Consider the following 26,619-nt stretch of genomic DNA (forward strand, 5'->3'; position numbering starts at 1 on the left):
CCCCCTGGGCAACAGCTCATTTCAAGACAATTTGACTCACAGAAATCTGATAATCAGAGAGGCTAAGCCATCCTTCACTCTAAACTTAGAAGCTTCCACTAAGCAGGTGGATATATCTGAACAGCTAACTTCAGCACAGTAATTAATTCGCAGGAGACTTGACTCTGCCCTTGAGCAGGACTGTCTCCCACACACAATGTAACACTGCCTCTGTGCTCCTCAACAAGCTAATGACATTGGCACAAGAAACAAATTATCAGACATATGAGCAGCACACATACACATGCGCCCATGCACGCACACTCACACACACAGACAAGGCGGTAATTACAATGGGCAGAATTTGCCTTTGAAAGTCTCCTATCACACTCAGAACAAACTCAGAAATCGGGCCATTAGTCCGTGGGCTCACACTTTCAAGTTTAAGAGTAAAAATAACAACTACTTAGAAACTGCTTTTGCTAAAAGGCACTGACTCATTTGGACCCACAGGTGACTAAAAGCAAGGTATAATCTTGCCATCCCTGTCTTCATTTTGTATCTCTCTCCTTTGTCTTAAAACTGGGTCAGATTCCTGCTCAGCTCTGAACATAGGTACATTAATCACTCCAGAAGGGCTGGAGTGATGGTTCAGAGCTTAAGAACACCAGCTGCTTTACAAAAGCTTCTCAGTCTCAGGAGGTCCCATTTATTCATTGATGCCCTTAATGTCTGTGCTGCTGGGGTTATATGTAGGAAGTGGTCTCCTGTGCCCATGTGTTGTAGAGTTCTTCCCACTTTCTCTTCTATCAAGTTCAGTGTCTTCAGACTGATATTGAGGTCTTTATTCTGTAAAGCAAAGGACACTGTCACTAAGACAAAAAGGCAACCCACTGACTGGGAGAAGATCTTCACCAACCCCGCAACTGACAAAGGTCTGATCTCCAAAATATATAAAGAACACAAGAAACTAGATCGTAAAAGGCTAATCAACCCAATTTTAAAATGGGGCACTGAGCTGAACAGAGAATTCTCAACAGAAGAACTTCAAATGGCCAAAAGACACTTAAGATCATGCTCAATTTTCTTAGCGATCAGGGAAATGCAAACCAAGACAACTTTTAAGATACCATCTTACACCTGTCAGAATGGCTAAAATCAAAAACACCAATGATAGCCTTTGCTGGAGAGGTTGTGGAGAAAGGGGTACACTCATCCATTGCTGGTGGGAATGCAAACTTGTGCAACCACTTTGGAAAGCAGTGTGGCGGTCTCTCATGAAATTCGGGATCAACCTACCCCTGGACCCAGCAATACCACTCTTGGGAATATACCCAAGAGATGCCCTATCATACAACAAAAGTATATGCTCAACTATGTTCATAGCAGCATTGTTTGTAATAGTCAGAACCTGGAAACAACCTAGATGCCCTTCAATGGAAGAATGGATGAAGAAAGTATGGAATATATACATATTAGAGTACTACTCAGCAGTAAAAAACAATGACTTCTTGAATTTTGCATGCAAGTGGATGGAAATAGAAAACACTATCCTGAGTGAGGTAAGCCAGACACAAAAAGAGGAACATGGGATGTACTCACTCATATTTGGTTTCTAGCCATAAATAAAGGACATTGAGCCTATAATTCGTGATCCTAGATAAGCTAAATAAGAAGGTGAACCCAAAGAAAAACATATAGGCATCCTCCTGAATATTAACCTTCATCAGGCGATGAAAGGAGACAGAGACCCACATTGGAGCACCGGACTGAAATCTCAAGGTCCAAATCAGGAGCAGAAGGAGAGAGAGCATGAACAAGGAACTCAGGACCGCGAGGGGTGCACCCACACACTGAGACAATGGGGATGTTCTATCGGGAACTCATCAAGGCCAGCTGGCCTGGGTCTGAAAAAGTATGGGATAAAACCGGACTCGCTGAACATAGCGGACAATGAGGACTACTGAGAACTCAAGAACAATGGCAATGGGTTTTTGATCCTACTGCACGTACTGGCTTTGTGGGAGCCTAGGCAGTTTGGATGCTCACCTTACCAGACCTGGATGGAGGTGGGTGGTCCTTGGACTTCCCACAGGGCAGGGAACCCTGATTGCTCTTTGGGCTGATGAAGGAGGGGGACTTGGTTGGGGGAGGGGGAGGGAAATGGGAGGCGGTGGCGGGGAGAAGGCAGAAATCTTTAATAAATAAACAAATAAATTTCAAAAAAAAAGAAAGAAAAACAAGAGCGGGCTTGGCAGAGGTAATGCTATTAAAATAAATTGGTTACAAATAAAAAAGAAAAAAAAGAACACCAGCTGCTCTTACAGAGGTCCTATGTCCAATTCCCAGCAACCACAGGGTGGCTCACAACCATCTATTATGAGGTCTGGTGTCCTCTTCTGGTGTGTACATGTTAGCAGAACATTGTATGCATAATAAGTAAATACATTTAAAAAAAAATCACTCCAGGAGCCTCTGTCTGAATTGCTGTTATCTTACTATCATGCCTCTTCCAGCCTAAAGGCACGAAGATAAGATTAACTGAGGTATGTTACTGTTACCTTCTACAGTGTCCTGTCCTAGATATCCAAATGGTACCTGAAGGTCTCTAGTCACTGCTAAATTTGTAGCCACCTTGAATTTCAGGATGAGCAAATCGTTGCAGACTGGTCACCCTTGTGCTGCAGCAAAGGCCTCTTGCAAACCAGCTTGTCTCTACAAAGCCATCATTGTTTCCAACTACCTTTCAAAACCAGAACTGAGATAATGCTCAACCATGCCACAGCTGGATCAAGCTGGCTTAATTATGCCCCAGCCCCACCCCAGTTCTATTTTCCTCTATCTAAAACCTAAAGCTCAGGTCAATGAAAAAACTGGCTGAGCCCTGAGTCCTGTGTTGGCTTAAATCCATGCTATTTGTCATTACTTTCAGCTGCCTTTAAGAGTTATTTTTATGTTTAATTATGTGTATGAATATGTGCCTGTGTAGAGGTGAGTGCCCCTGAGTACAGGTGGCCAGAAGGGGGTGTTGGAAGGCCTGCAGCTGGAGTTCCAGGCAGCTGTTTGAGTCCTCCTCTACCCACATTCACAGGCCATATGGGTTCTGGAAGCTGAACTTGGGTCCTCTGCAAAAGCAGCAAGTGACTTTAACCTTTTAGCCTTGTGTCTAGCCCCTCTGTTTGCTTTCTTTGAGGGCAAGTGGGACCCAGCATGTTGGAAGAACCTCCCTCTCTCCCAGCGAAAGCCAGAGTCATCCATTGCTCTTTCATGTCCCTCTTTGCTCCAATTTTATTCTTGGACTGGGGAGATGTCTCTGGGAAAAGCCCTGGCTCTACAATCATGCCACAGAGCAGCGTTTTGATCCCCGGAAGCCATGTCAAACCGGGCCGAGTGAAGCCTACAATTTCAGTGCTTCTAGAATAAGATGGGAGAGAGTTGGGGAATATTATTTTCAGGGGTGTTACTTCTGTTTATGCTGCATTTGATTAACTGTGAAACTGATTCTTTGCCTGTCTAAAACACATGATGGTCCTAATAAAGAGCTGAATGGCCAATAGCAAAGCAGGAGCACGGATAGGTAGGCAGAGAGTATAAACAGGAGAACCAAGGATGAGGGGGAGCAAGAGAACAAGGAGAGGAGAACATCAGGGGCCAGCCAGCCAGCCAGCTACACAGCAAGCCTTGGAGAAAGACGTAAAGGAAGGTATACAGTAACAGAGAAAGATAAAAGCCCAGAGGCAAAAGGTAGTCAGGATAACTTAAGAAACGCTGGCAAGAAACAAGCCAAGCTAAGGCCGGGCAATCATAACTAAGAATAAGCCTCCATGTGTGATTTGTTTGGGAGCAGGGTGGCGGACCCCCCAAAAAGCAAAAAGAGCAAAAACAACACACAATAGGAGAGGGTATGGAAGAGATGGGGTAATCCCTGGAATCTTGTAGGCCAACTAGCCTGATATGTCCCACAATTTCAAACAACAAAGAGATCCTTTCTCAAACATGATGAAAGAAGACCAATTGGAAGCTGTCTTCTGACCTCTACCCCAGTTCCCTCTCTCCCTCCCTCCCTCCCTCCCTCACACACACACACACACACACACACACACACAGAGAGAGAGAGAGAGAGACAGAGAGAGAGAGAGAGAGAGAGAGAGAGAGAGAGAGAGAGAGAGATGGGGGGGGAGAGAAAGAGAGAGAGAGAGAATGTGAAAGTCCCAATGTTATTATCCATTAATCAGATCTCCAACTGGCTAACTTTTGTGTTTCCCAATAATCATGTGTCTTCTACAAAGAGTTAGTGGACCAAATAAGAGTAAATAATCTTGTGTCATTTTCATCAAATAAGACACAACCTATGTATTGAAGGGATGACTTAGAAGATGACTACCTAATATAGCCAATATATTATCCAGAGACGTGGGATTCAACACATTTTTAATTGAGATAAAACCAACTCGTTCCAAGGGGTTTACAAGAGCTAGAAATTAGAGATTAGTTAAACAACTCCTTCTCTGAAATCATTCAGATCCCCTCCATATGGGTAAATTCCCCAATACCCTGAGTCCCATCTTGTTTGTGTGACATCTCCCCACTTGGATCCTTACCCCTCCATGTGTTTCCAACATGGAACTGCAACAGAAAAAAGTTATCATTACCAAATCTCTTCCTTTTAGCTATTGAAAAAAAGGTGACTTACAGAAATACAAGGCACTGCAAACCAAGAGCATTTCCAGAAACAGGTCAGGGTGAGTATGCTTTCTTGTGGCTAAATCCCTGGGCTCAAATCCAAAAGGACTGTATGCTGCAGAGCCTGACAGTGGCTTGTATCTGTTCTGTGTTCTTGGACAGTTACCTAAACCGGGAAAATCGGCTATCATCTACACCATGCCTGCTCAACACATGGACCCCTTTCAAACCCAAGTGCTCACATCCTGTTGCTGGTCTTGACTGAATTACTCAGTGACTCATTTTCCAGGCTGTGGCCCTTCCAGGTTTATAATTCTCCCCACACTTAGATGGCTGCACTTTTGCATTTAGGTCAATCTGTGGGCGGGCAAATTGCCTTACAAATCAACCAGATTACATAATTAAAACGTTCAGGTACGCGTTCCTTTTAGCACGGTAGGTATGGTGGGCAGATATTTAAGTGGAATTACTGCTCAAATGAGAATGTATTTGGGACATGGCACCCGTTTCTGAATTAGTTGAGCAAGGACTAAAAATCCCCAAGTGGTAAACAGGGAACTCATAAACATGACGGGGAGTTACAAAAGAGGTCTGGGAATTCAGTCTTGCCAATAACACACACATATACACACACACACAACCACCACCACTTCTTGAAACCTTGAGGAGAGAGCAAGAAGTGTTGATATGAAGTGACCATGAAGAAATGGACAGGAACACAGGCAGGTCTGTTACCAACAGCATTCCTTCCCGAGTCTGCAATCCAGTTTCAGCTTAGTACATTCAAAACCATTATGCTGAATGCTAGTGATTCCTCTTCTTGTGTAGGAAGTGAAAAAAAAGCTGAGATGGTGAGCCATGAGGTGTTTTCATCCCATTTCTTTATGGCAAAGGGGATTGGAAGAGACAAACTACGTAGCCAGACTCAAGTTGCCCGTCCCGAGACTGGCAAGAGCAGAACGCTCTGCTGCCCAGCCGTAGAATGGGGGCAGTCACATAGTCTCATTGTAGAAGAGTCATTTCCACACTTCCTAGCTTGGGTTCGTAACATCTGGGTTAGTGAGTTGTGGGGCCCTCAGAACCACCAGCATAAACGTAATCCTCCTGTGGGTGCTGAAACCAGTTCCCCGAACAAGACACTGCCTGCTTCCAGGTGCTGCTGTCCAGACACAAGTAACACCAGCATCGAGGCTCAGCACAGGGCTGCCTCAGTGTGGCCCCACTTGTTTTAAAATTGAGGTCCTAATTCCTAGCTGCTATAAAATACTAAAGAATTTACAAGTATCAGTAACTCTGGCATAGATTTTTAAACGACCCAGCAGGTGTTTCAGATTGCCAGCTGCTTGTGGGCCAAGGCCATTTTCACCTAGTGCCCCCTGTGATGACACAAAGTGTTTATAATCCCTGTGATAGTTGAGAAAGCCGAGGGTCAGAAGTAGGATACTGCTCTGAGCAGCACCACTAAATGCCTTCACTGGCATCAGACCTTAGTTGCTTCCAAAACATTCATCATAGCTATAGCAAACAGCTACCCAGCATTTCACTGCCTCCATCCCTTAACTTCTAAGGGCTGTCTTCCTTAAACTGACTTCAGAAATGTGTGTGTGTGTGTGTGTGTGTGTGTGTGTGTGTACACATATTTTTGAAGGACCCAACAAGGTTTCTCTTATAAGCCTTCTTTACCATCAGAACTTATTTCTCTTTCCAATGTTGGGAGTTACTCATGTTCTTTACCTTCTGAGACACGTTCTCCTCCTTCAGAAGTCATCTCGACCTATGTGCCTCCCCGAGAAAGTAAGCGCTGATGAGCTGATGGGAGAAGAGAAGAAGCTGGGTGTGCCCACCCAAGATCCCACACCCTTTCCCCCAGTCAAGGATCAATTTCCTTATCCCCAAGTCCATCCAACCACCTCTTGCCAATGTCCATAAAGCTCATATGTTAAAAGGCATTTGCTTACAAAGCAAATGCTTGTGTTTGGTCGTTCATCTCCCTTAAGACAACACATTTGTATTAACAGAGTTTTGATACATACAAGAGAAATCTCTCTATATCCAGAAACCAAGACACCTGTGCCTATTATTCTGCATTCTAATCATAGCTAGCTGCATATTTTTCTTTCAACTCCTTACAAAACCTAAAAAGAATTGCGAAATCCAAAAGACGCCCGAGATTTCGAAGCAAAGATAACCATAGCCAAAGGAATAATTTTAACGGTGAGAATTTCAGACATCATCAAGGGGCAAGCTGATCATGGGCTTCGTATAAAAGCTTGTCTCAGTCACTGCCACCTACCCTCGTGTGCAACAAATCTGGGTGGCAGTAATCAGTCAAAGCAAATTCTGGGGGAGATATGTTTGAAAGATGAAACCAGAGAACTAGGAATGTCCAGGACTCTCAATGTAGGCAGATGTGTTTCCACTGTACAAAGTGTGGGGAAGAAACGGGAGGCTTACTAGGTGCTATAGGGTTTTCAAATTGCAGCCTTCTTAAGCAGCACTTGGAGAGCCTATGATGCAATTTCATGTCCTGCTCCACCTGCTGGGGACGCCAGTGGGGTGGGGGAAGGGCAGATCCTGTGCTTTCAAGTGCCTCCTGAGACCATTGTAGGTCTTTTTTTTCCTTACTACTTTTTAAGTTCTCTAAATGTTGACAAAGAACAAAACAAGGAAACTGGCCAGTGGGCTCTGCTCCAAGATCAAGGCTCAGCAAATTTTCCAGGAAAGAGTTTAATAGTAGGAATCTGGGGGCCCTGTGGGCGAAAACCTCCTTCAGCATTACCAAGTCACCACACAATGTGCGGGAGCGGGAGCGGGAGCCGGAGCCGGAGCCAATATGACAACTAATGAGCTCAGCGGGCGGGGTTCCTCCAGGTCTACCTTATTTACAGACACGGAAACACCATTTGCATGTAATTTTCACACAGTAAAAGGCCTTCCTTTTCATAACATACCTAAAACCAAAAGCCATTCTTAGCTCTCAGCAGAGCCACAGAACACCAGAACTCATTCCTTTATCAACAATGTATTAAATATTTCACAGTGAAGAGTCTGAATACATTCACTGGAATAAATGATGAACTTCAAGTGATAGATATGGCCATTCCCAGAAGCAGATTAGTATCTCATGTATACATATCAAAACTTTATAATGGACCTTGTATATGCAATTGTGGAATCCAAATCACTAGAAATTAGCGAAGCAAAAATTCACCATTTTTAACTCAAAAGGGAGAGGGAGGAGTTATAAGGTTAGTTTGGCAACTCGAATTATGGAATCATGATCATAGCTCCTGCCCGTTTTGGGGGAAGTCTTTAAGTGTGTCACTTTTCTTATTTAAGACAATCATTTTATCTATTTAGGAAAATTTTAATCTATGAATATACTTCCCAACCTTCATAGCATTTTCAGCTAAAACATTTTGCTCATGTAATTAATATCTTTGGAGGTCCTTTGGGGGCAGAGTTGCTCATTCAGAAAACAAAGCTCAGTCTCCAATTACACGATGTAACAATAAGCATGTGACAGTATTAGACCCTAAGTTAACCTATAAGCTCCACCTGCCCAAGAGCCAGGTAACATCCTAGGATTCTAGGAATTGTAGTTCTTGGAAAATAACAACAAAGCCTTGTGGGGAAGTATGGTGGCCTATGGGTCACCTAACCTCTCCAGCATGTGTCTTGACGCCACACAGCTGGAACGTTTGCAGGTGGTTGTTCTAACCAAATTCCATCTTGGTCAGTATTTAAAATTTTAATAAAACCTTGCTTAAACTCAGCCCAAATTGTGGAACTGGTTTTTCTCTGGTGAATTTCATGATTAACACCAGGACCCGAGTGAGTATTTTTAAATCATCTAGCTTCCTCACATTGAAACTAAATAAAAGTAAAAAAAAACCTTCTTTTCCAAATGACTTGGAACACCCACCCAACAAACTGTTGTCTCTTGTAAGCAAGGATCCAGGATGGGCGCTCGAGGACGTTTTCCATGGTTGAAAAGGGTTCGGGTCTAGATTGGCAGTTAGAGCATTTGCCTAGTATGTATAAGGCCCTGTATTCAATCCCCAGTACTAGGGGGGCGGGGAGGATAAGATATGGTAAGAGGGAAACAGAAGGGATAGGGGGAGAAAGCAGGAAAAGGGAGAGACAGGGAGGAAAAGAAAGGTGGGAAGTGGCAAAGAGAACACAGACTAGCTCCGCCCCAGAGAGTCTACTCCCATTTGTAGGCTAGGTCATCAGCATGTCAGAGGAACAGAAATGATACAATAACCTGTTACCCTATTAAAGCTCTTCACTCTGGAATTCCTCAGGTTATTAAACATAACTAAATAAGTACCTGAAACCTCGGTAAGAATTCCAGAGGCCTGGCTTGTACAAGGCCCTAGACAAAGCTGGGTGTTGGAACTTCCAGTATCTCCAGCACTCAAAAGGCTGAGGAGCAAAGATCTCCTTGAGCAAGAGGCTAACCTGAGCTACAGAGGCAGGTTTAACTTAAAACAGTAAATAAAAGAACTGCAGGGGATGAACTCCAGTTCTGCAGAACTGAGCTAATAAGTATTCTCAAGTGGGATCCGAACACTTGTCTGTAGGAAGGGAATGTGCCCTGGGGTTAAGTGCATGCCTCCCTGGGGAAGGCCTTTCACTGGGCTGAATGAAAACTCCGTTAGCAGGAGCACTCAACCCTTGCCCGTCTCCTGCACGCCCTCCCCTCCTCCACACCGAGTAACCTGCTCTACGCTACTGGTGTAAAGCTATTAGAAGGGCATGGTGAAGCTGGAAAACAGAGGAGTCCTGAGCCTGTCTCCACCCCAGCAGCTTGGGAATTATCACCCATGAGGCCGTGCACCTGCCTTTCATCTTTTCAAACAGTCTTCACCTTTCAAAATAATCTTTGCAGCACGGGCTCAGGTGGACCCTCTGTCAAAGGCATAAAACAACCACCGGTTGACATCTGGAAGCCACCGTGCTTCTCCTCAGTCAGCTGGTTTGTGGAGAGCCTCATTTCTGGAACTCAGGGAAGGCCCTCGCTTGATCGAAAATCTCCACCAAATTGTAAACCACCTTAGAACACAATTTCTCTGCACAAGAAGAGCACAGGGAAGCCTCAGCGGCGGTTTGTGTGACTAATAAGCAAAGGCTATCGCTACAGACTGAAAAGGACTTCTAAAAACGTCTTTCACATCCGCACCCCACCTGCTGCAATTCCGTTCAGGCGAGGACTAGCCAGCCTGGGTCCTTAAGACTCTGTCTGGCAAGTAGACAGCTGTGGGCCCACCCGGCCCTTTGAGGCGCTGGGCAGATGAACCTCATTATGATAAACAAATAAGTGGTGGAGAAATGAGAGGGAAAGAGAAGCGGAATAGTAGCAGAATGGTTCGTGCACCGTGGGAAGACACGGGAAGAAATGAAGGCGGCGAGGGGTGGGCAGATTTTGGAAGCCTGCTTGCCACCCATGTTGCTGTCTGGGCCAACCTGTTGCCAGGGGTCATGTCTGGGTCCCTGATTCTATAGTAGCCAGGGTCCATGTTGATGTCCATGGCTCCTGTCGCCACTGAGGGCCATGAGGATGCCCAGGGTCAGGTTAGCCACCTGAGTCCAGGTTGGCATTCGAGGGACAGAATGCATGCAGATCTGAGTGACCTGCACTGCTACTCAATGTCATGGTGACGTCGGGGCCAGAGTTGCAGCTGAGGGCCAAATCAGGGTCCATGGCCTTACTGCAGCCAGGGTCTGGGCTGATGTTTGAGGTTCGTTACTGTACCGCCCGCCTGTACTACGTGACAGCACTACTCCTGTATCGCGGCTCCTGCACTACAGGACCATTCACAAGCCGGGCAAGGGCCTGGAGATTTAAACACACAAAGACACGCAGACAGAGACACGGGTCATCCTTGAAACAGGAATGCCCCCTTTATTGTGTCCAGGGGCAGCTTATATAGCGATCCTTAACTGATAGTCAAGCCCAGCCAAACCCACCAGAAATCACTCCCCTGCCATCAGGAACTCCTGAGGGTCTCGTGCTCCGAGCAGCTGCAAGCATAACACGTTGTTTACAAGAAATTCCAAATCTGGGGGTTCACAGCTCCCAACACGATAGCATGAAGGCTATGTTGGTGTCTGAGGGCTATACTGCTGCTGGAGCCCGTGCCGACCCGAGTGGCCTGCACTGCTACCTGGGGCAGTTATGACATCTAGACCCAGCTGCTCCCGAAAACCATATCTGGCCCTACTGTGGCTGGGGTCTGCTGAAGCCTCAGTCCATATTGCCACCAAAGGTCACACAGAAGCCCCAGGGTTGAGGCTACGACCTGAGGCCGTGGTATTCGGCAGCCTTGTGGTCACCAGAAACAACCTTACCTGAGTGGCCATTGCCCAGGGCCAGGCTGTCTTCCGGCCCAAACCGCTACTGAGGGCCATGTCTGAGTCTGTGGTCCACATGCAGCTGGGGTCTGTGTTGATGTCTGTGCCCCATGTCACCACAGAAGGCCTTAGGAACCATACAATATGAAATCAGAGGGCCATGCTGAGCCAGTCCTGTCTTTTGCTGGCCCTGTATCTCACTGAACACTTCAGCAAGAGAGCTGGCCCCTGCACTCTGGAGAGATGGCCCCACCCCTCACCACGCAGTGCAGATGAATCCAGCTGACTCTGACCCCGTGCCTGAGGCAGGTGGCCCCAGTGGCTTAGACTGACCAGCTCAGCTAGCACCCAGGCCCACACCTGGGCAGTGGGTTGTTCCACCCTAGCATCTACCCCACCGAGGACTTGCTGGAGCTTGAAGGTACTCTAGGGAACAATACTCACAGGATCTCCATGACTTGGGGCGACAATAGGGTATTCCAGAGTCCTGGTGAGAATCCAGTGATGATGGCACCAGAAACCCGACCAGGGATTCAATGCAATGAACATTGCTGGTAAGGTAATAGGACCAAGGGGTATATACTATATGACACACTGAGGCCCCCAGTGCCACCAGGATGAAGAGGTGATGGAGATCAGGAAGAGGTTGTTGTTGTTTTTATTATTGTTTTGGGGGGGAGTTGTTCTTATTTTTGTTTGCTTGCTTACCTTGTTTTGTTTTCTTTGGGGGAGCTTCAGGTGTGAGGGGAGGATATGGGAGGACCGGGAAGTGAGCATAATTGGGGTACATGATGTGAAACTCCCAAAGAATCAATAATTAAAAAAACAAAACAACTTTTGTTTTGGGTGTGGTGATGCACATCTTCAGTGCCAGCCCTTAGGAGGCAGAAGCTGGTGGACCTCTGTGAGTTCAAGGCCAGCCTGGCGTACAAGAGAGAGTTCAGGACAGCCAGGGCCATTACACAGAGAAAGCCTGTCTGGAGGAGAAAAAGTCTTTCAAAAAGTAATAACAGTAAAATACTTAGGATTGAGAATCCTGTGACACAGGTATCTCAAAATAACATACAGATACATGCAATTTTTAAAATTATTTATTTAGCTTTATTTTCTGTGCATTGGTGTGAAGGTGTCAAATCCCCTGGAAGCCAGTTGTAAGCTGCCATGTAGGTGCTCAGAATCGAACTCAGGTCCTCTGGAAGAGCAGCTCTTAACTGCTGAGCCATCTCTCCAGCCCCATGTAATTGTTTTTTAATCACAATGGTTTTACAGATGGAATCTGGGTTGTGTTTCCAATGTGGTTGCAGGGAGCTTAGAAAAACAAAAACAAAAACACCTCATGTGCCTCAGCTTGTACCCAAAATCAATGAACTCATTAACTCCAATCTGGGAGGAAGACAGACAGTGGGGCCCAGGCCTGTGAACTTTTTAAGGCTCTCCAGGTGACTCCAACATACAGCCAAGGCTGGGCTCCTCTCATGGAGAAACTTGTTCCCTGACCTTTTAATGCAGTCTTGCAAACCTGTGTGGGTGGTCATCCTTTATTTCCGCCAATACCTTCTTGAAATCTGAGATCTCAACAACTACAGAGATTCACAAATACACACACACAAAATACATGCACATGTATTTTTGTTTATTTAACTTAGGCCCTAATTATTAGTACATAAATCAGAAAAACTGAGTGTCTTGAAACTTGCAACCCTTTCTAAATATTTTTTTAAAAACCTGAACTCTAAAAAAAAAAAGCACACATCAAATATATTTAAGTCATAATATAACACACACACATTCCCACACACAATTCAATCACCTTCAGGAACCATTACCCGGTAATATATCTAATAGGTAAGATCTCGCTGTACAAAAAAAGAAAGAAAAAAACAAACAAAAACCCACATCTGAAAAAACCCAAACAAACAAATAACCAGACTTTGATTAAGACACGTGCCCTTCCTATGAGCACTACAGTTGGCATGGTTTGTCACAGCACTTTGAGGTAGCATGTTCTGTCAAGGAACACAAGTCACAGAGACACACAGTACAGGCATCAGCCTCGGCCCTTCACAAAGGAAGATGAGCTTGTCTGTATGCATTGCTAGTGGCAGCCCTAAGATGCCTAGCTATTCACCCATGCAACTCCCCGCTGCACTGCAGCATTCGGATGCATCTTCCTTGTCTGCCAGGCCAGCCTCCTTTGCCACATGTGTCCCCACTGGCTGGAGAAAAGCCCAGTAGGAGGGGCACTGGACATCATGGCGTCCTTTCTTCTTGTGTTTGACAACTACATTCACGAAGACAGACTCCCGCTTTTAAGGCTATGAAGAGGTTCAATGTTGTCTCCATGATTCTGACCTAAAAAAGCTGTCTCCTTCCTCACTTGGAAACAATATCTATGGAGAAGCAGTGAGTTCTCTGGGATTTCCTGGTAGAATGATGAGCAGGGAAGCTTTAAAAAAAAAAAAATCCACACACCAAAACACAGGTACAAGATCAAAACCAAGGACAGATTTCTTTTCGCAAGTTAATTTTTGGGGGGAAGAGGGGTTGTTTTAGACAGGTTTCTCTACATAGCCCTGGCTATCCTGGAACTCACTATGTGGACCAGGCTGGCCTCCAACTCCAGAGATCCGTTTGCCTCTGGAAAGCTGGGAACAAAGGCATGTGTCACCATACCCAGCTCCCTTTGACAAGTTAAAATGACAGGGGTTTACAGTTTGGGAAGTGGCTTGCTTCTTTTAAGGAAAAGTCAGCTCAGCTCTTCATTTTAAATACAGATATACAGTCAAGACAGGCTAAGGATTAAAGCTGCGAAAAGGTCCACCAACTTCAGACCTGGGTGCAAGTAACCATTTTGTTGTTGTTGTTGTTTTTGTTTGTTTTTTTTTGCTCAATGGTCACAGATCAAAAAGATTTCAAAAGCCCTTTTGTCCCAATATGGTTCACCTTTCAAAGAGTTCAAAGGTGAACCCTCCAAAGCAATTAATAGACAAATGAGTGAAAAGAGTACGTGTCCAGGCAGGAGGAGCATGTGCTGGGCCTGAGTGGCCACTTAAAGCCCTCACCGGCTGTCCAGAAATGAGCCCCCGGCATCACTGAAGGCCAGCCACTGGAGTCGACTGCACAATGAGCATTAGGCTTCAAGTATCAAGGTGCTACAGCAGCCGCTGGGAAGCCCTCCCCGCACCCCACTACACAAAAAGGGAAGCGCTGCTGAGCGGCTTATTGGTGCGAGAGAACTGCTCTCCGAACTCAGCAGCCTCAGGAAGACAAAGCGTTCTTTACCGTCTGCGCAATGCCAAGGCGCACGAGCTGGTACTCGAGCGGTTGCTTTGAGTTCTTTCTTTCTCTCTCTCACTTATTTTTTTTCTCAAACAGGAAAATGGTTCTGTTGGGTTAACAGTGTCACCTTAAAATGTCATAAATTAAATAAGTTAGTTCACATTTTTTTTTCTTTCCCAGCACTTAAATTACAGTAAGTTTCTAAAGCACTTTTGAAGCCTGCTGTAACAGTTCAAGGTCTCTTCTGTGGACACTGCCGGCCCTGGGACACTCATAGTCCTCCATCTGCAAAGGGACGTACTGCTCGAGCACTCCCAGGCCCTGCTCCGCAGGACTCGTGAACAGCTTAGTCCATGAGGGTTTAAAGTTTCCGCTGAATCCCAAAAATACAATACCGTCTATAAAGAAAGAGAGAAAATTGAAGTATATAGCTACCAATTCCAGCAAGATAATGAGGGAGGTGGGTCAGAGATGAGCAACACAAAGACACACACACACATATGTATTAAATACACACACACACACGAACACCTCCACTTCCTTACGTCAGCAAGGAATTCTTGCCACCCAAATGACAGGCCATATCTCAACACAGTTCCTCTGACACGGTCCTTTATGAAGAAATTATTTCAACGACACTCAAGGAGGGCTCATGAAATCAGTCTAGCAGACAAGCAGCACCATAAAAATATTTTCACTGCCGCATCCTAAGGACGTCGTAGGATACTGCAAATACAAACCTTTACTATGGAGGTGTGCTGGTTTGACCAATCCCAGAAGTACTAATGAATCAGAGATATTCATCTGCTTCATTTCTCCTCTTGTGCTCAACAGAACAATTGACCTGTGGGTCAAAGTTAGAACGTCAGAACCAATGCCAATCATTCAGCACGGATTTCCTGAGAATCTTTCTGGACTGAGAGCAATGGAAGAACAGTAGACAAAACAAATTTAGAAAGGAAAACAGGCCAGATGCTTTTCATCCGCGGTGACACAAGTCTCAAGTCCCTGCTGCAAAGGGAACCTCTCATGTTCTTAGGAGGGGCAGCAACACAGGGAAACCCAGAGGAATGGTAACCAAGAGTCACTTAGGTGCAAGGGCACACTGGAACCAAGCCTTTCAAGGACTGGTCTATTCTCTAGAGTACTCTATTATTGTATGTGCCATTACCGCTTTATTATAAATGGGTAAACACAAACTTAAAATGTAAACATAAGGGTTGGAGTGCAGATTATTGGTGAGTATTTGTCGGTCTAGGATAGAGAAGCCCTAGACTCACTCTCCAGTATGCTACAATAACAGTGCTACAAATAAAAACATATGTAAGCTATTCTCTATGGTTTAAAAAAAATTTTTTTTTAAAAAAATTGTTTGTTTTAGTTGCCGTCAGTAGGGCTGCTGAGGTGGCTCGGCAGTTGAGAGCAGTTGCTGTTCCAGAGGACTGGGGTTTGATTCCCTACATGATACCTACATGAAAGCTCACAACCACCTGGGACTCCAGTTCTAATGTACCTGATGCCCTCTTCTGGTCTCTGCAGGCACCAGGCCCAAACATAGACACACAATAGTAAAAATGTACAGTACATCAACACAATGCTCAGAGCAGTTTGTGGATTCCTGCTTTTCTTCCTGGTATAGTTGCTATGGCTCTATGGTTTATTTTAGTATCTAACCAACACGCTATTTGTATTGGTATAATTTCGTTAAAAAGAGCTCTTCAAAGTAGATTGCAATACCAGCTGCCAAATACTACAGGAAAGTAAACTGTGAGTTCCCACATATAGAAAGTGTGCCACTTGCATAATCTAATTTAGTTAGGGATATCTTGTAATATTAATTTCTTCTTTTTTTTTTTTTTTTGGTTTTTCGAGACTGGGTTTCCCTGTGGTTTTGGAGCCTGTCCTGGAACTAGCTCTTGTAGACCAGGCTGGTCTCGAACTCACAGAGATCCGCCTGCCTCTGCCTCCCAAGTGCTGGGATTAAAGGCGTGTGCCACCACCGCCCGGCTTGTAATATTAATTTCCATCCAGAAAAAGAATGCCTCCTTTAACTCTGGCTGCAACCCCGTTAGCAGTGCAGATACTGTCTTCATTCGGGCTTTGGCAAGTGCTTACACAGTGCACTTGGTTGTAGTCCTCCTAAAGCAGTGGTGATGGGATTCAGAGTTCCTGGAGAGGACTGGCCACAGAAGTCCTGCAGTTCTCAACTTCAACAGGATGAAATTACCAGGCCAGTCTGGAGAGATCCTTACCAGATGCACTCAGGCATGCATGTCTGACGCATGCATGAACACACGGGTGCATGCATGCATGCAGTCTACCCATAAGCTCTCAAAAGAGACACTGTCAGTAGCACTAGGACTTCATTCTGAAGCTCTGGCTGTCTCACTTTTGCTAAGCAGACCAGGTTGGTCTCAACCTTATATAGTGATCTTCCTGTCTCTGCTTCCAGGATGCTGAGATTACCACTGCTTCTGACCCCTGCCCTGTAACTTCTCGACCCTGTATTAAAATGCAGTATATACTCCTAGCAATCTTAGGGTCCAATGCATACACTTCTGCAAACTAAACACAGTAATATAATCAGCAGACAGCTGGCAAAATATCTCACCCTAAAAAGTCTCTCTAAGATAGCCCTATTGCTGACCCCCTTAGTCACAGGCTCTGCATACATAAATTCAACAAGTCATTCACCCAATTTACTTGGGAAAAAGCATCAATCAGATGGCAGTGGGTGACGAAGGTACTTGCCATGCAAGCCCGATAACCCAAGTTCAATTCCCAGAACCCACATGGTAAAAAGAGAAGAACTGTAAGATACTCTCTGACCTCTACATGTGCCCCCTGGCATGCATGGACCCACATTCCTGTCACATACAAAGGAAACAGTGAAAGACTAGGGGGAACATCTGCATGTATACTGGAAACAAACACATGCCTTCCCTTAGCACTGTTTCCTAAACAATACAGTGTAACAAGTATTTACAAGGCATTTCCATGGATCTTGCCATTATTCAGAGAGAGAATTTAAAGTATAAAGAAGAACTATGAAGGTTATATGCAAATATTACACCATCTGAAATAAGGGACACAGGCATCTGCAAATTCAGGTATCTGCAGGGGGAACTCAAACCAAACTTCTCTGGATACTGAGGGAAGACTACAGAGAAATGACCTCCTACACACACACACACACACACACACCCACCATGCCCCCCCACACACACAAACAACACGTAAATGTTACTCCAAAATATTCTAAAGACTTTATGGGACTTATCAGGAGCAGTTCTGCAGGCTAGGAGAACATACATCATCAGATCAATGGGAAGGGCTAGAGAGTCAGGGCAGCCTCACTCAACAGGAAACTTGGGCTCTTTTCAAAAATGGCTGCACAGAGCAGCAGGATCTTGAGTTCATCACCTGTCCTCAGTCACAGTCCGGTCAATCCCGAAAAAGAAACATTCACCGGGGCCTCTTTTTTTCAGAGATGAACGAACAATAAAAACCAGACCCTGCTCTTAAAAGAGAGCTGGGACACACAAACAGTTACTCTTTTCCAGATACCAAGTGACCTGAGCGATGACCTCCTGAATCCCGATCACTGTACAATGCTGTGTGAGAGACCAGTGGCCACTGAAGAAAAAAACTACCACACAGAGCCTGAAAGGCTCATGGAGTGAACAGAGCTCAGAAGGAAACCTGGTAATGAGAAGTCACATCATAAGGTAGCTTTTCTCTGGTGCAGGGCAAGCTTGACCTACCTTGGAGGGATGCTAGTCTTTAAATACTCTTCCATCTGACTGACATCCGCAGGAAGGAACATCTTTTTTTCAGTCAGCCGGAAGGGAACTCTGCAGGCATCCACAACCAGGAGGAGCACACCTGCACTCCGGAAGGTGAAGTCCGTACCATTCACCTGAGAATACAAAAGTACCTCGAAGTTGCCACCTCCATTTTAGAAACATCCCTAGAATGCTTGAGTTTGGTTAGTTCCTTCTAAGCCCAGGCTTCAGAGTGTCTCCCTGCAATACCTAAAATGGTACCCATAATCCTGCAGATTTCAGCTTCTTCAACTGTAGGTCATGACTGAAAGGCTTCTTGGATGCACAAACCCAAAAATCCATTAAAAAATAAAACACATAATGCATCTTGGGTATTTCTGGCTGTACTCCGTCATGTTGCATCTTGTGACTTTACTGGAACCTTGACTCTGCACATCCAACATGTGGGCTTTACACTGTGCACGCTATCAGTCACATAGTCCCAGCAAACGCTGCTTCAGGCATCTCTGCTGAATCAAGGATTCTTTTGTCATTTTGTATTACGTATTTATGTAAGGTGGCATTCTCAGCACTGATGACTACAACATCGAAGTATGGATAAACTCCAAAAAAACACTGAAGATATTCTGCATCTTAGAGTATCAGAGATGCCGTCAAAATTTAATTCCTTTTGTGAAAATGAGCAAACCCAGCCATCTCACTATTCAAATTCACTTTAATCTTTGACAACAATTAGTAAAATTATGTGCAGACCAAGAATTGTTTTGAAATACATTTCTTTTAGTGTTTGATTTGTGTAGTTATTTTACATATTTATATAGTCGAGGTTTTACAAAAATTCCTCTGTAAAAAGAAGGCTATGAATGGGAAAACGTTAAGAAGTCTTGCTAGAGTCTGCCCCAGGAATTGTTGCCGGTCACATAACATCTAAGGGAGATAGGGCAGCCTCCGGCTAGCTGAACAAGTGACATTGACATGTTCAGACCTGAGCCATGAACACTTGGGGCATCACTGAGACTAGGGCTCTGGAGTCAGCGCTCAGGTGCTGGCACCCATCACACATAACCCTTCAGCATCTAGGTCCGGAATACCAAAGACAATGAATGTCTCCTTCCTCCTCCAGATATAGCTCTCCTCTGACATCGAAATGGCAACGTGGGTCTTTTACTGACACTTAAGTTATGAGGTACTGAAGCAAGACAGAATGAGGGAAGAAAGGAAATATGGGAAGGGAAAGGAGCCCTCACCCTGGAACCTGGCTGAGAGTCAAGACACGGCAAGGAAACAGCTAAATGAAAATTGCCCACTAAGACAGCACATGTCTTCCTAAGATATCTTAAAGAAGTTAAAGAAAACACGCCACATAGGGTCAGAATGTGTGTGACTGTGAGTTTTACCATGTTAGCACCCTAACAACCCTGAGCCCTAAAAGCACATCTCACAAAACCACCTTATAGCTTCACTTACAAAGTAAGAAAGCCAACTTGTATGTTTCCTTCCATGCTTACGTTTAATCTTTGAACTCCCCCCCCCCCAGTCCCCTTTTGGTTGCTGTCTCTCAGCTCACAATGTGAGCTCTCAGGGATCTCTCCAGTACCATACCTCCTACCTGCTGCCATGACGGTCATATTGAAACTGTAAGTGCCAATAAACTCTTCCATCAGTGGCTTTTGTCATGATCTCTTCACAGCAACAGAAAGTAACTACAACGCTCTACTTATTAATAAATTCATTAATATTGGCTTCTTGCCCTAAAATTCTTTCTATGGCAGTCAAGGACCCAGCTTTGCTGAGAGGAGGCCCTTGAGGTCTCTGGCAGCCACACTGTCCTACCTCTCCCTACCACTGACTGCATCACTACACTGTTTCACAAAACCTTCGCTAAGTGGCAATCTGTGATCTTGTCAAGAAAAGGAAATGCCAAGCGGGGGCGGGGGGCAGGAAGGCACACGCCGTAATCTCAGCACCCAGGATTTCTGAGGCAGAGGACCATGACTGCCAGGCTAGCCTGAGCTAAAAATCTTGGCAAAAAAGAAAAGGAAAGGAAAGGAAAGGAAAGGAAAGGAAAAAGAAGAGAGATAATGAAATAAAATAACAAAAGGGGAAAGCCAGAATTACCAAATATTAATTTCTCATCAATAAAAGAGAAAACAAAGCAAAAATAACTTCATACTGACCAGACACTGCTATCTATTAAGAGTAAATCCTATTACACTGACAGTTAACAAGGGCTCGACAGGTTCTCTCTGCTGTGCCAGTCCTTCCTGAAATATTACTTCTAACCCACGGCTTAGCTCATGAGAACTCAAGATGATTTGTTTAGCTATGGTTATGTTGCTCTAATTGAGGAAATAGTTCTGCAAATTCCTGATGTATTTTTTCTCCTTTTTAATTGTATGCTATTTATGTGTGGCGCGCGCGCGTGTGTGTGTGTGTGTGTGTGTGTGTGTGTGTGTATGTGTATGAAGAGATGTGTGTACTATGGCGTGAGTGTGGAGGTCAGAGAACAATTTACAGGAGTCAGTTTCTTCCTTATACTGGGTCCAAGGGACTGAACTCAGGTAGTTAGGCTTTGTGGCAATCACATTTAGCCACTTAGCCACTGTGACTCTCATGTGAAGAAAGAAAGAAAGAAAGAAAGAAAGAAAGAAAGAAAGAAAAAGGAGAGAGAGGGAGGGAGGGAGGGAGAGAGAAAAAGAAGAAAAGTGGATATAATCCTTTATTTACAAATGTCAGAGCCGGGCGGTGGTGGCGCACGCCTTTAATCCCAGCACTTGGGAGGCAGAGGCAGGCGGATCTCTGTGAGTTCGAAACCAGCCTGGTCTACAAGAGCTAGTTCCAGGACAGGCTCCAAAACCACAGAGAAACCCTGTCTCGAAAAATAAAAAACAAAAAACAAAAAACAAAAAACAAAAAAAACAAATGTCAGAATATTTAAATTTCATGAAAGACAAGAAATTTCATGATTCTCAGAAATTCAAACTGTGCTTGTAAAAAGCACCTTCCCCTCCCCCTGCCAAAACAAACAAAAACCATAAAGAAGGGGAAGAAGCTTCAGAAGGGGCTAACATCATGCCAAGGCCTCAGAAGTGAGTTATGATGTGTAAGTTCTGGAGAAAAGTGTGCCAAAGGAGTCTGCAACCGTTGGTAAGAAACCCTGGGTCGGGCGGTGGTGGTGCACGCCTTTAATCCCAGCACTCAGGAGGCAGAGGCAGGCGGATCTCTGTGAGTTCGAGGCCAGCCTGGTCTACAAGAGCTAGTTCCAGGACAGGAACCAAAAAGCTACGGAGAAACCCTGTCTCGAAAAATCAACTGGAAATCAGGGCTCAGTGGTGGCAACAGCACCCATGGTACATTCACATCACATGACTGGGCATAAGGCTAAGTAAGATGGCAAATTTCATGGTATGTGTATCTTTCTACCTTAGAACATTGAGGCAGGTGTAAACCTAACTTTGTCCCACACACTTGGATTTGGGATCATCTTACTCATTGCTTTAACACAATGAGTTCCTGCAGAGACCCCAGAAGGCTAGAGGGATGCTGGACTTCTGCTAGCAAAGAGCTCCTTACACAGAGATCCCTAGACCACCCTGACTTTGGACAGACCACAGTTGAGTCCTAGTTTCTAACTGGGCCAGCAGGCCAAAGTCTAGTGCTGATGCTATGACTTGCATTGTTCCACTGATGCTCTCAGAGAAGACGATACTCTGACACTGCTTTCTTCACAACCTTCCTTTAAAGAGATGGGGAGCCTTCAAAGAAAAGGCTAAAGGAACTTGGAGGCCATCGTTTCCCATATCTTAAACAGCCTGGGAATTTATTTTAATTCACAAAACAAGATTAGACATGGTTTTCCATATTTAATGAACATGAGAGTTATTCTTTAACTAAAGGTACCTTTCCTGTGTAATGGTGACTGAAAAGTATTTTAAACAATTTTTTAACACTAGCCTAATATAGCAAGCAGTTCTCCATCTTCCTAATGCTGTGCCCCTTTAATACAGTTCTTCATGTTGTGGTGATCCTCCATCATAAAATTATTCTGCTGCTTCTTCATGACTCTAATTTTGCACTGTTATGAATTGTAATATAAATATCTGATATGTGACTCCAAAGGGGACACAACCTCCAAGTTGAGAACCACTGGTCTAAGAGTAATCAATAAATAATCCTAAAACACAACCATTTAAGAGGCCTTTACACCTTAGCTGTATTCCTGACACAAGTAAATCAAATGGGGTAACAAACCCGTGATTGGTCCCAAAGTAATATATATCACTAGAACTGACAATCAAAGCAAGAAGCCACAGCAGTGCACAGATATGCAGTGCTCTGCACTTGGCAAAGGCCAAGAAGTGATGCTGTGGTTCAAAATCTGTGCTCCTACAAATTCATAGTCTGAGATTCTAATCCCCAAAGCGATGGTATTAGGAGGTAGAACCTTTGAGGAATGGGGGAAGCCCTGGTGAATGAGACGTTACAGGACACAGAGAGGAGGGCAGTCTAGGAGCCAAGAACCTAATCCTGCCCCACAGTACTTTACCATAGCCTTCATCTCAGACTTCCTAGATCTAAAACTGTGAGCAGTAAATTCTGCTGCTTCTACGTTACTTAGTCTATGGCATTCTGTTGCAGCAGCCCCGAAGACTGAGGCAAGGCCAAACTGTACTTACAGAAATAACAGATGGCTCTCCTCGCTGAGTTTCTGCTTTCCCGGGTGACTGGAACCGTACAGGGAGGTAGCTCTTGTGAGGGTCACTGGTAAACACCATCTAGACAAGAACACATTGCATCTTTGAAGACAACTGTATCCATGTCCCATGGGTTTCTCAAAACATATTCAATTATCCCAAGTGGCTATTTCTTTATCTGAACTTTATACACCCACTTCATGACCTGAAATTCTAGATCATGCATGTAATCCACAAAGTGTATGCTTCTTGATTTCTGGAACAATCATGGTTTCAAAGAAGAATCTTGTTAATGAAATCAAAGTGGCTGGGGGTCTGGCTCTTTGGTTCATCACACGCTTACCACGCATTCCCCACAATCAAGTCAATAAAACTAACTCAGTAATATGTGCTAAGTGTAAATCTTTGCAAATATGTCATGGAAAAACGGGCACACATCTCTTTAAAGATGATTTCTTTATTGTTTATGTATTTATGCAGTGTGTGTGTTTATATGAGTATGAGCACGTGTTCAGGTGTCCATGGGGGCTCGGAGGGGGATCAGATCCTCTGGAGGAGCTACCGATTATTGTAAACCAAACCACCCTCTATCAGTACTAGGAACCAAACTCCTATCTTCTGCAAGAACAGCGAGCCATCTCTTTGGTCCTGGAACACATCTTTTTTTTTTTTTTCCCCGAGACAGGGTTTCTCTGTAGCTTTGGTGCCTGTCCTGGAATTAGCTCTTGTAGACCAGGCTGGCTTCGAACTCACAGAGATCCGCCTGCCTCTGCCTCCTGAGTGCTGGGATTAAAGGCATGTGCCACCACCGCCCGGCTGGAACACATCTTTTTAAAACATCTTTTTCAGATCCACTATCCTGAACTGAGATTCATCAATCTAGGACCAAGGTTTACGGAGGGCTATACTGTTTACTAGCTTCTAGTGTCCTGAACAGGGCCAGGTCTCAGCCCCTCTCCAGTGTCTATAAAGTGCTGCATAAACACAGCCAGTCAATACATACAGGCCCCCATTTCCCTCTGTCCTATCACCCGCAAGAGCCAGGGCAGCCCTCCACTTCCCACAGGTACTCCTGTTCCTTCTGCCTCTCTGCTTTCTCTGATGCTGCCCTTCCCACCTTCACCTTTCCCTTTCACTGCTCCAGTTTACTCTTGGTCCCTAAAGCCCACCTCTCCGACCAATGTGTCTCAGTCACAATTCAGGCAGATGAACAGCATACAGTCCTTACAAATCACCATCAACAATTCCGTGGAAGAATAATCATCATCATACCAAGCAACATTTGGAAGCTGAGTATGTCTTTTGAGTCTTGGTTTGGGGCAGAACTATGTGAATCTTTCCAATTGTTCCCAATACACATGTGTTTGGCTCTAAGATATAACAAAAACACTCCTCTCAAGTTTCCAAGTAAACATGATGCTCCCCAAACACTTCAAATGCTTCGCAGCTGCACAGCCAATCAACTGCACTGTTCCTTCCTTTTTTCTTTGTGAGGTGGGTTTTCTCTACTGTAAACCAGGCTGGCCTCAAACTTGGAAATCCTCTCACCTCAGCCTCAAGTACTTGAGATTATAGGCACACATCACCACACCTGACATCAACACTTTTTAAAAATGAATTCTTCTAGATGTTTGTGGGTATAAGAACTAAGAATGCTAAAGGTAGGAGAAGAAGCCAAGGACACCAGTGATAATCAAGTTATTTTGAAAAGTCATTGATGTGGAATGTCCTGTATATGTGTTGCTTTTATTGGTTGATGAATAAAGCTGTTTTAGTCAATGACTCCGCAGAGTAAAGCTAGATGGGAAATCTGAACAGAGATATATAGAGAGAGAGTAGGCAGAGTCAAGCAGACACCAGCCAGCTGCAGAAGAAAGAAGACATGTAGAAAATGAGGTAACACTATGGCCACATGGCAATATATACACTAATAGACATGGGTTAATTTAAGATCTAAGAGCTAACTAGAAATACGCCTGAGCCACTTGCCAAACAGTATTGTAATTAATATAGTTTCTGTGTGATTATTTGGGTCTGGGTGGCCAGGAAACGAAAGTGCAGTCTGTTTATAAGTTAACAAGTTTATTCAGTATTGAAGGACATTATGAACACTGCACTAGACCATTCAGTGTCTTCCCCAATATTACCTAAAAGTGAAAATATTATATGGGACTGGGAATCTCTGTGGTAGAGTATGTATTTAAAATGTTCAAGGCCCTACATTCTGGACAAAGCAAGGAAAAGAATTTACATGAGAGTCAGGCGGTGGAGGCGCACGCCTTTAATCCCAGCACTCAGGAGGCAGAGGCAGGCGGATCTCTGTGAGTTTGAGGCCAGCCTGGTCTACAAGAGCTAGTTCCAGGACAGGAACCAAAAGCTACGGAGAAACCCTGTCTCAAAAATCAAAAAAAAAAAAAAAAAAAAAAGAATTTACATGAGCCAGGCAAGAACTCCTATCTAAAAGCATATACCCACATGCAAGCATTCTTCTTGCACATGGAGCCTGGAGTTTCTTGGTGGCTTTCTGTTTTACTTGAACGGGAAGGCAAAGTAAAAATACGAGAGTGGGGTGGTGACAGTGAATGACACTGCAGAACTGCCAGCAAGGTGTGGTGGCTGAGGCAGGAGGATCTAAATTTCAAAGTGACCTTGAGCTACAGAGACTCAGGCTCAAAACACAATATAAAACAAAATAACAAGGGAAGGGGGTACAGGAACCATCTTTTCCTTCACTTATTTGTTTCTTGGAAGATTAAGCATGTCGTGTGGCCATTAGTTCTGTACTTCTTCTTCACTTGGAACTGGTCTGACTGTCCTTGGAACCCCATTTGTGCGCAGTTCTAGCAGGTTACTTCCACTGCCACGTCTCTTCAAGATAACTGGGACATATTCTGAGCAGGCGCACTTTTACCACTAACCAAAGTCAGTCTGCATTTTCAATTACAAGAACATATAATAGCATATGCTTCAAAAAGTGACCATACACCTTTAAAAGGTAAATCAACTATCCAGACAATAGACACTTTTGATATAAATGGGGACTGTGTTGCTTCTTATGTGCAACACACTCTAGACAAAATCCAAGAGGGGTCAGCAAGTATTTGTAAAGCTGCATGGTAGGTTCCAAAGCCAAGTACTCCTACTGCCAAGACGAGAAACTGTGGCTTCCCTCCTCAGGTCCCCTCCTCCCTGCTTACCTGGTGGGTACCACAGCCCTGACAGAGTCCTACAAGCATGGCTGGCATGCGCTTGACTGCCGAGGGCTTTCGGTAATACTGCGGGTACGCTTTGGCCATGCAGTTACTGATGTCTTTGGAGTCTGTTGCTGCCTGAATCTTGACTCTTTCGCATCCCTGAGATGAACAGTAACTGTGACCATCTCTGTGGCTATGGGCTCTGAGATACAGAAACAATAACCTGTAAAGTAGAAACCAAGTCAATTGATGTTCATTCCTCTCAGAAGCATAAAATTTCCCAACTTTTAAACCTTAAAAGAAAAATATATTGCAAAGCTAATAAAATGTTTCACTTTCCTCCCTATCCCCATAGTGTCTCAGATCGCTGCCTTAGGGAGCGCTGTGATACTTTGATTCAATCGCCCTGAAAGACATCCAAGTTGATTTCTGGTTTAAATTAGTTCAAGGGGTCATCTGAGAGGAAGGAATTTAGCTTGCCTCAAAAACTTGAAAACTATATTTATATTGAGCTTAGAAATGGAAAATTAATATCAACTATTCCTTTTGTGGTTGCTGCTCATAAATCATTGTGGAGAGAAGGATAATAAAGTAGCTACTGTGGCTTGTTTAACTAAGGTCAAGACAATCAAAGCCTTGGGATGCTTT

General features: G+C 44.5%; 1 protein-coding gene across 2 annotated transcripts in view; it reads right to left on the bottom strand.

Moving 5' to 3' along the window:
- Nucleotides 1–12,631: 12,631 nt before the first annotated feature.
- Nucleotides 12,632–26,619, bottom strand: part of Cemip2 (cell migration inducing hyaluronidase 2) — an 81,903-nt gene continuing 67,915 nt past the window's right edge. Inside the window, exons 20-24 of one of the 2 annotated variants that reach the window (XM_041661384.1) lie at nt 25,975–26,173; nt 22,760–22,858; nt 18,063–18,217; nt 15,039–15,142; nt 12,632–14,696 (exon numbers count right to left, since the gene is read on the bottom strand). In XM_041661384.1, the coding sequence (XP_041517318.1) occupies nt 14,500–14,696; nt 15,039–15,142; nt 18,063–18,217; nt 22,760–22,858; nt 25,975–26,173 (754 nt within the window). In that variant the 3' untranslated portion in view covers nt 12,632–14,499. Of the gene's footprint in view, nt 14,697–15,038; nt 15,143–18,062; nt 18,218–22,759; nt 22,859–25,974; nt 26,195–26,619 lie in introns of both variants that reach the window. The other variant, XM_041661383.1, reaches the window with a different exon arrangement.

Source organism: Microtus oregoni, unplaced genomic scaffold (assembly GCF_018167655.1).
Source record: "Microtus oregoni isolate MIOR12 unplaced genomic scaffold, Mior012 000012F_ref0000307, whole genome shotgun sequence".
NCBI lineage: Eukaryota > Metazoa > Chordata > Mammalia > Rodentia > Cricetidae > Microtus > Microtus oregoni.